This window comes from Doryrhamphus excisus, linkage group LG1, assembly GCF_037039965.1.
Source record: "Doryrhamphus excisus strain RoL-2023G ecotype Guam linkage group LG1, RoL_Dexc_Guam_v1.1, whole genome shotgun sequence".
NCBI lineage: Eukaryota > Metazoa > Chordata > Actinopteri > Syngnathiformes > Syngnathidae > Doryrhamphus > Doryrhamphus excisus.
In genome coordinates this window covers 12,753,056-12,766,198 of record NC_136357.1, presented here as the reverse complement: position 1 = coordinate 12,766,198, position 13,143 = coordinate 12,753,056, and the positions used below count along the sequence as shown (strand labels likewise).

At 38.3% G+C, this 13,143-nt stretch overlaps 1 protein-coding gene across 3 annotated transcripts in view; it reads right to left on the bottom strand.

Annotated features, from left to right (window-relative positions):
- The window catches only part of wwox (WW domain containing oxidoreductase), a 190,564-nt gene extending 178,773 nt beyond the window's left edge, over positions 1-11,791 (bottom strand). For all 3 annotated transcript variants that reach the window (XM_058076314.2, XM_078790404.1, XM_058076316.2), the window contains exons 1-4: positions 11,551-11,791; positions 11,287-11,351; positions 10,467-10,524; positions 9,379-9,548 (exon numbers count right to left, since the gene is read on the bottom strand). In XM_058076314.2, the coding sequence (XP_057932297.2) occupies positions 9,379-9,548; positions 10,467-10,524; positions 11,287-11,351; positions 11,551-11,657 (400 nt within the window). In that variant the 5' untranslated portion in view covers positions 11,658-11,791. The remainder of the gene's footprint in view (positions 1-9,378; positions 9,549-10,466; positions 10,525-11,286; positions 11,352-11,550) is intronic.
- Positions 11,792-13,143: the final 1,352 nt, after the last annotated feature.

The following is a 13,143-nucleotide window of genomic DNA, read 5'->3' as shown; positions in this document are numbered from 1 at the left end:
TTAGCAATGAAGCTAAAGGCTTATGGCACTGGGTACAAATAAATGCAGGAAATGATTTGGAATAAAACGGAAAATACACGTCAAGGTAAAGCATCTCATCAAACATGTTGTTAAAGTTACAATGCTGCTCTCAGATGGAACTGAGTACGATGCTAACTTGCTAATTGGGTAAAATTATTAGGTTTCATTAATGTTCATGTTAAAGGTTAAATAACTGTTAATACTGTACATTCATTCATTCATTCATTTTCTACCGCTTTTTCCTCACAAGGGTCGCGGGGGGGTGCTGGAGCCTATCCCAGCTGTCTTCGGGCGAGAGGCGGGGTACACCCTGGACTGGTCGCCAGCCAATCACAGGGCACATATAGACAAACAACCATTCACACTCACATTCATACCTATGGACAATTTGGAGTCACCAATTAACCCAGCATGTTTTTGGAATGTGGGAGGAAGCCGGAGTACCCGGAGAAAACCCACGCATGCACAGGGAGAACATGCAAACTCCACACAGAGATGCCCGAGGGTGGAATTGAACCCTGGTCTCCTAGCTGTGAGGTCTGCGCACTATCCACTAGACCACCGTGCCGCCCTTACTGTACATTTGAATCTGAAAAAAATAATTTCTCTATCAACTGTATGTTGTTTCTTACGTTTTTCTTATTTGCTGTTTTATTATTATTTTACTTATTTATTACTGATTGATTGATTTATTGTCTTTATTCTTAATTTGTTTATTTATTTTGTGTATAGAAAAATAAAAATTAAGATATTTGAGAACAGTGGAATGTTTTATCAGATATTTTGGTGTGGAAAACCGGAACCAAAGTACTGAAAAAGTGTAGGGCAGGGGTGCTCACACTTTTTCAGCATGCAAGCTACTTTTAAAATGGCCGAGTCAAAATGATCTACCCACTACAAAAATGCAAAACATCTGTTTATTTTCAAATGTATTGAGGATTATTTGTACGTACAATGTATGTTGATGTACCTTACATAACCAAATGAGCCAATATTGCAAAACACACATAATTAACTATTAACATTTTTTGTAATTACCTGAGTTTACTTTGATGACTTGCACTGAATTGAATCAGCCAGGGATGCATAGTCCGGACAGTAGCTGCTGATAGCCAGGTTAGCCAGGCAAACGCACTTCGAAAAAGACATTGTGAAAAAAAAGTCCACCTCCCATTCCATATGGAAGTGATATGTTTTTGCCTTTTTACTTGGTCCAGCTCCTTCATTCATTTTAGTGACCATAAACTTTAACGAGGGCTTAAAATCTGACGCAATTCGCCGACTAGCTTAGCACTTTGCATCGTTGTTTACACATGAGCGGTGACCTAAAGGTCAAAATTCAGTTGTCATCTGATTGGTTGTCCTGTATGTCAATCAAGTAACGGGGATGGATGATAGGCTGACATGGTAAGTTCTGCTGCACTTAGAGACGTTGTTTGATTTGATTGGTCACCCGAAGGGCAACATTCAGTTGTCATCTGAATGGCTGCCCTGTATATCAATCAAGTGACGGCATTGATGCTAGGATGATATTTTTTTAATGTCACGCCGCGATCGACCAGTACCACCTCTCCGCGATCGACCGGTAGATCGCGATCGACTTAATGAGCACCCCTGGTGTAGGGTATAGCAGAAGCAAAAGCATTGAAGATAGTTTTTTTATTGATTTTTTTTCCAGTTTTTAATAAATGCATTTTGGGTTTTTTTTGAAAACCTGATGCAGCCCGGCTTCACCCAGAACCTAGCTCCGGTGGCCCACAGGTAAATTGAGTTTGAGACCCCTGATTTAGACTAAAGATTCCTTAGGAAGGTCCTGCTTTGGAGGGTTCAATAAATTTGGATACGGTATATGGCAAAAGGTATTTTGAATTCAGTTGTCTTGAAGTAGTTTGTTACTCCGACTTCCTCCCACATTGCAAACATATGCATGCTATGTTAATTGGAAACTCTAAATCACGTGTCAAACTCAGGCCTGGGGGCCAAATACAGCCCGCAATGCAATTTCATCCGGCCCGAGTTGGCCGGCCTCAAGGACCTTATCAAACAAAGTGCTTGGAGTGATATGAGTAAGTACTACTCTGGCATTTTGATTTGAAATACATATTGTATATGTATTGTGTATATAAATTCACAACCATTCTTCATAAGGGACCCAGATTCAGAAAAAGAGTCAAAATAATTTAACTGTACGTGACTGAAAACAGACGACATGGTGGACGAATGGTTAGGCCACATAGCTCGGAGACTGGGGTTCGGTTCACCCCCTTGGAATCTCTGTGTGGAGTTTGCATCTCCTCCCCGTGCATGCGTGGGTTTTCTCCAGGTACTCCGTTTTCCTCCCACATTCCAAAAACATGCTAAGTTAATTGGCGACTCCAAATTGTCCATAGGTATGAATGTGAGTGTGAATGGTTGTTTGTCTATATGTGCCCTGTGATTGGCTGGCGACCAGTCCAGGGTGTACCCCGCCTTTCGCCCGAAGACAGCTGGGATAGGTTCTAGCACGCCCGCGACCCTCATGAGGATAAGCGGTAAAAAATGAATGAATGAATGAAAACAATAACACTTTATCTATTGCAGAAAATAACACCTTAAAAAACTAAGACTATCAAAAGTGGTCATTTTGACTCCAGCATAGCATGCTGTGAAATTCATCATCTTCCCCATTCCACAGGTGAAAATTCTTCTGGATCACACATCTCACAGATTGTGATGTTTGGATGAAATTTAAAAAATACGATTAATCAAATTAAAGAATAAATTGATTAATTGGATAATGGATTAATCAGTGATGCAGCTCTACTGATGAAACAATTACAAAGGATCCTCTATTCTTCCTTCCGTTTGTACACACGTCAAGTTTTATAGTGTCGTACAAGTTCAAGTACAAAACATGACTACTAATACTACATGACTACTCTCAAATTTAGTTTTGCGTGTTTTTCAGGACATCTTTCTGCAAGGTTTCCAGACGATGGCCCTTTAAGGACAAGTGTCCCATGGACCCCTGGCCAGCAAATAACCTGCAAGTTAGTTGATAGGAGGGGAATTAGAGCTGGAGCAGGAGTGTGTAATGGGGATGGATAGGAGGCTCGGGCCTGGGTCAAAGCCACTTAGGAATCATTGAGGAGGTACAAGCACAGGTCTATAAGAGTAAGAAAACCTTTAAAGGCAAGAGAGGACTCCAGAGGAGATGAGAGAAACTGGGCAAAAACAAAGAGAGTTCATTCATTTCCATTATCACGATTAAAAACACCATTCAGGTTGGTAGTGCTTTTTAATTTGCATGGGAAAGCAGAGGGAGGAAGACTAATGCAATGGAAACCTGGCGTCGTGATCACCTCGGCAAGAAATTAGTGTCCCTACATCCTCTCAGCACAATGGTGCTTCAAGGCCAGCCACAAAATCTGACATTTCGTGTATAAATAAACTCCTATACGTCCCTTTTTCATGTGCGTGTGCATTAAGAACTAAATTAAAGACATGAATGTAAATTTGCTAATTAAATAATATCCTTCCATTACTAATAAAAATGTCACATCCCCCATGGAGAAATACGAACTCAAGAAAATGGAAATAGCCTTGACACTTGGATTAAAACACTATTGATGCCATTAAAATGCTAAGTGGGTCCAGCCAATTGGCATAACCACATTTCACTGGTGGAATGTCAAAGGAACACACAAGTAGAACCAATTACTATAAGAGTATTGTTAATTATGAGGTGCTGCATATTTAATATGTGCTGGAGTAAAACAAAGGTTATGTTAATATGTGTATAAGAAGTATTTAAAATATAAAGAGTCTTGCGCCAACAATGTTTGAGAATTCTCTTGAGAAGAAGCAGTTTCTTGATTCCATTCAGAACAGATTAGAAACCGCACTTAATTCATCACAAAAAATGTTAAAGACAGATTCAGCTTCTCATTACGTTTTAAAAAAGCAAAACTCCAGCATTTGTGGAGCAATTTATCTGCGCTTACGGCTTAGCAGCAGCAGTTATGGATGGACCTCTTCTGCCCTCTTGTGGTGATAACATGTTACATTATATCCAACACCTTGGGGGGGGGGGCTTTATTCTACTTTTTATTAACATTGTATTGGAAAATAATGTCACGTTTTGGGGGTCACTTGGGAGGTTTTCTTTCTTTTCATACTAATAATGGTTTAATAATTAATTTCTGATGTAACTCCATCATGTTAGGCTAATTGTGAGTGTGAATGGTTGTTTGTCTATATGTGCCCTGTGATTGGCTGGTGACCAGTCCAGGGTGTACCCCGTCTCTTGTCCAAAGACAGCTGGGATAGGCTCCAGCATGCCGGCGACCCTAGTGAGGATATGCGGTAAAAAATGAATGAATGAATGAAAGGTTGTTATAGAGAATAATTTTACAAAATACAAAAATTACTTAATAATTAAGGTCACTTGTGAGGTTTTCGTCTTTTTTTTAGATTACTCAGTCTTTTATAAATATTTCAGTGGACATTTCAATAATTTCAACAACTTAATTAAGCTAATAATATAACACCAAAATAATACAAATTTCAGGGGCTGTGTGCCATTTTTTATATTTTTTAATATAATATATTATAATATATAATATATATATAATATATTATATATATATATTATATAATCTAATATATTTTAAGTGGTTAGATATTTAGTTTCTGATTTTTTTTCACTTTTTTTCTTCTCTTTATTCACAAAATTTATTTCAGTAGATGTTAATATTAATAATAATAATAATAATAATAATAATCCCACCCTCGGCCATCTCTGTGTGGAGTTTGCATGTTCTACCCGTGCATGCGTGGGTTTTCTCCGGGTACTCCGGTTTCCTCCCACATTCCAAAAACATGCTAGGTTAATTGGCGACTCCAAATTGTCCATAGGTATGAATGAGAGTGTGAATGGTTGTTTGTCTATATGTGCCCTGTGATTGGCTGGCGACCAGTACCCCGCCTCTCGTCCGAAGACAGCTGGGATAGGTTCCAGCACCCCCCGCAACCCTCGTGAGGATACGCTGTAAAAAAATGAATGAATGAATGAATGAAAATAATAATAATAAGACTTTGAAAACTATACTGCTATTATAGTGGAAATAGTTTTTTTTCCATGAGATTTCTTATCATAACAGAATGAGTTTCTTCATAAGAGTCTGGGTATAGATACAGTGCATCCGGAAAGTATTCACAGCGCTTCACTTTTTCAACATTTTGTCATGTTACAGCCTCATTCCAAATTGTATTAAATTAATCTCTTACCTCAAAATTCTACACAAAATACTCCATTATGACAATGTGAAAACGTTTTTTTTTTTACTTTTTTTGAATTGATTAAAAATAGAAAACATAAAAATCACATTTACATAAGTATTCACAGCCTTTGCCATGAAGCTCAAAATTGAGCTCAGGTGCATCTTTTTTCCACTGATCATCCTTGAGATCTTTCTACAGCTTAATTGGAGTCCACCTGCAGTAAATTCAGTTGATTGGACATGATTTGGAAATATAATAACTGTCTATATAAGGTCCCACAGTTGACTGTGCATGTCAGAGCACAAACACCAAGCATGAAGTCAAAAGAACTGTCTGTAGACCTGCGAGACAGGATTGTCTTGAGGCACAAATCTGGGGAAGGATACAGAAAAATTTCTGCTGCTTTGAAGGTCCCAATGAGCACAGTGGCCTCCATTATTCGTAAATGGAAGACGTTTGGAACCACCAGGACTCTTCCTAGAGCTGGCCGGCCTTCTAAACTGAGCGATCGGGGAAGAAGGGCCTTAGTCAGGGAGGTGACCAAGGCCCCGATGGTCACTCTGTCAGAGCTCCAGCGTTCCTCTGTGGAGAGAGGAGAGCCTTCCAGAAGGACAACCATCTCTGCAGCAATCCACCAATCAGGCCTGTATGGTAGAGTGGCCAGACGAAAGCCATCAGACCAGAGAATTTTGTTTCTCATGGTCTGAGAGTCATTCAGGTGCTTTTTGGCAAATTCCAGATGGGCTGCCATGTTCCTTTTACTAAGGAGTGGCTTTCGTCTGGCCACTCTACCATACAGGCCTGATTGGTTGTCCTTCTTGAAGGCTCTCCTCTCTCCACAGAGGAGCGCTGTGAATACTTTCCGGATGCACTGTATATGGAGAAACATCAAGGCTTCATTGTTCTGTCAAGGTCCCAAGGCGGCTGTAAATCAACTATACTGCTCCATCTCATAACGTACATATGACAATTAGAGCCCTGCAACATTGCTTTTGTACCAAGCATTTGAATATAAAGACAATTAAGCAGTTTATGTTTATTTGATTTCCCGCGAGCTGTCATTACATGTCTTAAACAAAGCACAACGTCTAAGCAGATGGCTGACACCTACCTCAGCTCTGTTAGCGGAAACACCAGGAAAGTAGGGAGAAATAGGTGACTTTTTATGGTGAGTTATACTTCAGCTGGGTGTACGACGAGGACACCATTCATTACTGTTAACAATGACATCCAATTCCACCCAGCTAATGAACTTCAATACAATCATGTTCAGTATTAAGGGGTGATTTGTTGAGTCTGTGTCTTACATTCAGAAGGCTAATGCTGATGAATGCCAGGCTATTTGAACACAGTGTAATACCACACTGCCACCTAGCGTTGTGTTCTTGAAATCACATCCTAGTCCCAGCATACGCTAACTAGTATATGGACAAGCACGCTGGTTATTAATGAATCAGGTTTGAGTACATCCACTTAATTTCTCAACCTTAACAGATCATGTGGGATAATGTATGTGGAATATGTGAGATAAATGTATGCTTCCAACTTTGTAGGAACAGTTTGGAGAAGGCTATAGGCAATATTCCATTCAATACCTATACTATATGACACACCGTAAGTACAACTGTAAGTAGGGATTTAACGCCATTTCTTTTATTGACTGTAACAGGGATCAGTAAACTTTACCATTAAAAGAACCAGAAAAAAAAATAAATAGTTGGGAGCCCGCAAACTTTACACTGCTTAAAAACTTGTAAATGTTGTAAACTTTTTAAATTGTCACCGGTCACGACCACAAAATTCAACAAACAGAAGTGTGCCTATCCAAGTATGCCTACTCTCAAATTCAGTTACTGCTTTAGACCTGATTGCTGCCGTCAACACAGTAGCCCATACTAGTATTTTATCTCCTTTGGAAAACTGTCTGGGTGTCAGAGAGACTGCCTTCGAGTAGTTTCGGTCTTACCTATTAGGGACTTGCCACAGGGCTCAATCCTTGGGCCCATCCTGTTTGCTCTGTACCGGATTCCATTTCCGCAATGTTTAGAACGCATGGTATCTCTTATTACGTGCATGCAGATGACTACCAAGTATCCATACCACGCACAAAAAATTACCATGCCTCTTTCTCGAACACTTAAGTTTAAGTTCAAGGGGTCTAGTCAAGGTCAAGGTCTGGTTGGCTCATAAGTTCTTAAAGCTCAATAAGAGGAAAGACAGAGGTTATCCTCCAGAATCTCACTGGCACACTTTTGGAATTGGGACCCCTCAAAAACTATGCACGTCCAACAGCCACTAGCTTTGGCGTCAAAATTGACAATGATTTTAAACTTAATAAACAAATCAACAAATTCAGTTTTTATCATCTTTGACTTGTATCTAAAATTATATCACTTTTGTCTTTGCAGCCGTTTGAGCAAGTCCTGCACGCTTTTATATCGTCACAGCTGGACTACTGTAATGCCCTGCACATTCAAATAAGCCACTAGCTTACAATTAGTCTGCTGCATGGCTTTTAACAGGAACCAAAAAATGGAGCACATCGTCCCAATTCTCGCCTCCCTGCATTGGCTGCCTGTTTGTTTTTAAAGGGGAACTTCCCTTTTTTCGAATTTTGTCCATTATTCACAAATGTGAAAAATGAACAAATATTTCCCTTTTCTGTCCCTTCTAGCACATGAAAACAAGTTCAAATGAGCGAGCTAACAATGGACATGATTGGAAAAATGTATTTTGACACAAAAAAATAAAAAAACGCTAACAATTTTCCGTTTACATAACTGACATGTATATTAACCAAGCTGTGATATTGTGATTGTAGCAGCTAACACCAAAAACTATATTTATTAAAGATGTCCCATAATATCAGCCCACCAATAATTATCGGCCTAATATCAGCCTAAAATTCTGATATTGGGTGATATCGGTATTGGGATATTCCCTTAATGAGAACCAATGTAGAGCACGTAGCACAAACATTGCATTTGCGGAGATTGGAGCAAAATGCAATCAGTATTGTGTCTCCCAAACGTTCTCTGTGAAACACCATTCTGACTCACAGTGTCTAAAAGAAAGTGCTAAAACATCGAACAGCAATGTAATATGTACAGTAGACAACAACAGGCAAGAAATTACTAACAAATAATGCATAGTAACCAACAACTATGTGAGCTTTAAACATATAATTTATTTGCCATTTACAACAACACAGGAGACAGGAGACCGCAGTGAGTGCTGAGTGTACTACGATAACGTCGCCGGCAATTATGCTGCCTGTTTTCATTAAATAGGACCTATTACGCTCATTTTTCGGCTCTTTGTATGTGTGTTGAGTTGTGGACTCCTATAAAGCAGCTACACACAATAACCAGCGCACAAAGCTTTCTAGATCTTCCAGAATCTGCACCTATTCAGCTGTATTTCCTTGGATTTCATGGTTCCCGTGAAATCGGTCTGTTTTAATGTATTCGACCCATGGAACCTTTCAATAAATAACATAAACCAAGCCACAAGAAACGCAAATGTATTCTTATATAAAATATATAACATATGAATTATTGAAAATTAAGAGTTGGACAATATGGGTTATTGGCAAAAAAGCCAATATCGGACATCCCTAATATTTATCTGTTCTTTTGTGTGTGTCTTTTATTCTTCTTTTAGTTTTGACTTATGTTTTTATTGTTGTTTTGAATGTTCTTGTATTTATTGCCTTTTACTGTATTCATTTGTACTTTTACTCATTTATTGCTTCACTACTTTGTGCAGCACTTTGGAAACTATGTTTATAAAATGTGTTTATTAATAAAGTTAATTAAATTGGATTGAAATAATTACATCTAACACTTTACTCTGGAAGTCTTACTGATTGGGGGTTCCCACATTCATGTAAAATTAGAACAAATACCAAATTCAAGATAAAGTAGCTGAGCCAGTAGCTAGTAGCTGACATTATGTTCCTCTTCTTTCTCTTTCGTTCCACTACTGTGGTTGAAACAAAATCAATAGCGACTCTACTGTTTACTGTGCTCAGTTTAGCCTCTAAATCAGCAATCAAGTCATTCCTAAATATAATATTAAATAATCTGAGCTCACCAATGCCAGAGTTACCCCCGGTAATCAGGACCACTTTGTCAGACAGGTCACGCCCTTGCAGGATCTCCAAAGCCGCTGTGTTTCCATCATAGCGCTTGGGCTTCACCATCACATCCTCCACAGTGAACACTTGGCGGGGGTCGAAATATGTGGTCCGCTTATTGATGTGGCTGGAAATAAGAAAAATATATTAAAAAAAAGGTCCCTATTATAGCCAAAATTACTTGTTAATTACATTCCAAAACTAATATATGTCACTAGAACCTGTTATCAGCACCAAAAGTGAGAAAAACATCATCTCTGTCACTTTTTTGCTCCACTCTTGAGAGAAAAGGCGCTTAAAAGTTTGCTTTTGAAGTTGTGGCTCCTCATGACATCATGAAGAAAAAAAACCTCCTTCCTGATGGACAAGATGCACAAGATGAACTCTGATCTGCCCCGAGCTATTGTACCCCCACTTGTGTATATAAAAGGCTTCACTACACATCTTAAAATAAAGCCTGGATATAAAAATAAAATAAAATAAAATAAAATAAAATAAAATAAAATAAAATAAAATAAAATAAAATAAAATAAAATAAAATAAAATAAAATAAAATAAAATAAAATAAAATAAAATAAAATAAAATAAAATAAAATAAAATAAAATAAAATAAAATAAAATGAAGCCTCTGTCATCTATCTGTCAGTCAGTCAGTTACAGATGTGGGCATGTTGCTAGCATGTTGGTGAGATGATGTTTTAATTGTTCAAATAATCATTGCAGCCCTATAACTGTGGACAATTTAGAATCACCAATCAACCTAACATATACGTTTTTGGAATGTAGAGAGTACCCAAAGAACACCCACACACGCACAAGAAGAACAAGCAAACTCCACAGAGATGCCCAACAGAGATTCGCACCCAGATCTTCCAGATCACCTGACTCTGTGTCCACCCTTATTGCGTGACATATCAGACTTATTTAAAATTGTTGAAAAATGTATGGTCTCTTTACATGAGGATTATCTGCTTATACATTTAATTGGACAAATTTATTTATGCAGAGGTATGTTGTGTAAAGATTCCAAGATCAATATACTTACTCAACATAAACAATTTGACCCTTTTCATTGGTTTCTTGCTCCCATCCATATGGCAGATCTGTTTAAAAAAAAAAAGAGAGAAATGTAAATTTGCATATTACTAAGTAATACTATCATATTGCCGTTATCTGAACATAATTCCTCAGAACGAGTAAAGCCACTACATTAGAAGTGCAAATTGCCATTATTATAATTATAATTATAATAAGACTTTTCTGTATGATGCAGTGTCATGTCATGGGAAAACCTCCTCCTTGCGCCAGCCTGGAATTGTACCCAGCTTTGACGTGTAATCCCATTTTCACTTAGTTATTGTCACTTTAACTGTATATGTCTTGTATTCTTCTGTATTATGGTACATGGTTCTTCTGTTTTATCGTGCACTATTGTAAAGTGCCTTTTTAATAATATAATAATAATAATACATTTTATTTGTATAGCGCTTTTCAAGATACTCAAAGACACTTTACAAAAGAATGAAGTTGAATAAAACAAGTAAACAGAATAAAAGACACACCAAAATACAGCATTCATTGGTTAATACATGAGTAAAAACATGAGTATAGTTAAAACATGAGTAAAAGCGGGGCGGGGCACAGCAGTCAGATATAAAAGGTTAGACATTAAAAACAGATTTAAAGAGGTGGGTCTTGAGTTGTTTTTTAAAGGTAGGAAGGTCAGGGCAAGCACGGAGTGAATGGGGCAAAGAGTTCCAGAGGGTGGGGGCAGCGATGGAGAAGGCTCTGTCTCCCCAGGTTCGGAGCTTGAAAAGCACTTTTCAATAAATTGTATTATTATTGTAAAACAAAAATGAGCAAACCTCCAGCACAGCGTTTCTTCTTTCCAGTCTTGGGGTGTTCCCACTGTGTCCTCATCTCATCGTGGCTTTTGGGACACAAAATACAATGGACATGAGCATGTACCATTTTGTTGCTTCTAATACAAAATATACGTATTACGGTAAAAATGGAAGTTGTGCACCTGCTCAAGTTAAAAGTCATTACAAAGCACTTCTGGAGTTGTATATTATCGCATATTTATTAATACACATGAATATAATTCACATCTGACGACGTCAACGTACTTTGCATAGTAGACCCATCCGTCTTTGGTCGATCTTTCCTCCCATCCAGGAGGCAACTCGTCGTCGCTGTCAGTATCGTCCATACCTGCGTACGTCATAGCTGCCATAAAAAAAACTACTTGGCAGGAAAATATGGCGCAAAAGCGTAAGACGAGCAGTCAATACACGCTGTGCACACAATCACCACAACAGTCAAATGAGCGAAATAGCTCAGCTACACGGTACTTCTTAGCGCTTCCGCAATAACATGGTGGCGTCAGCCGCATTGCCCTATGGGATATTGAGTCTACAGCATGGTTATACTGTTTGGCTGTCGATGTCGTTTTCAGTTGCAAGCTGTGTACACATTGCTCAGAAGCCATTTACAGTCATTAAGATTTGGAATAAAATTCGTCCAAAGGACAATCTAATGCTTGGATTAAAAAAAAAACACAATTGAATGAATGAATGAATGAATGAATGAATGAATGAATGAATGAATGAATGAATGAATGAATGAATGAATGAATGAATGAATGAATGAATGAATGAATGAATGATAATTGAGGATTTCTGTTGAAAAAAAATACATGCACACAAAAACATTGATGGCCGCTGATGGATGTCATGTCCATGTCTTTTTAATCTCACCTACAAATGGTGGGGATGTGTGGTTGTTAGTTTGTGCAGGGCTGGACTGCACAGATTACCACTGTTACATGTATGTATGTATGTATGCAGGTATACATCAATTTTCTACCGCTTATCCTCACGAGGGTTGCGGGGGCATGCTGAAGCTTATCCCAGCTGTCTTCGGGCGAGAGGGGGGGTGCACCCCGGGCAAGTCGCCAGCCAATCACAGGGAACGTACAGACAAACAACCATTCACACTCACATTCATACCTATGGACAATCTAGAGTCGCCAATTAACCGAGCATGTTTTTGGAATGTGGGAGGAAACCGGAGTACCCGGAGAAAACCCACACATGCACAGGGAGAACTTGCAAACTCCACACAGATATGTCCAAGCAGATTCAAACCCAGATCTTCCAGATCTCCTGACTGTATGGCCAACATGTTAATCACTTGGGCTGAATTGTCTTTCTTTTTTAACCAAATAAAAAAAATCATAATTTTTTTTTAATTTGCTTAAAACACTAAGACAACAAAAGTTCAATAATTTTTATGACTGATGTGTCCCATGACTGACAGCATGACCTAATCACAGTCCCCATGAGCAAATTGCTTATAATGATTCTTGCCCTTTTGTTATAAAATAGTACATTTCTGCATAAGTGCAAAAAAGTGATAATTTTAAGTACAGCAAAGTATGCTGGGAAATGCGCAATCCGCCCATTCGAGCAGCAGCAAACTCTTCTAAGGTACACATCTCACACATTGTGATGTTTTTGTGTTGATATAAAATACTGTAAAGCTTTTGCATTTAAAGAATGACAAAAAAGCCCCACCAAAGCTGCATGGAGCTGGAGGATAGCATAAAGAAAGGGAAGCGTTATTATATTTTATATAATAACAAAAAAGGTCATAAACAATCATTCGGATTTAGACTGATTCAGATTGATGATGCATCCACCTTAATTTCTTTTTTTTAT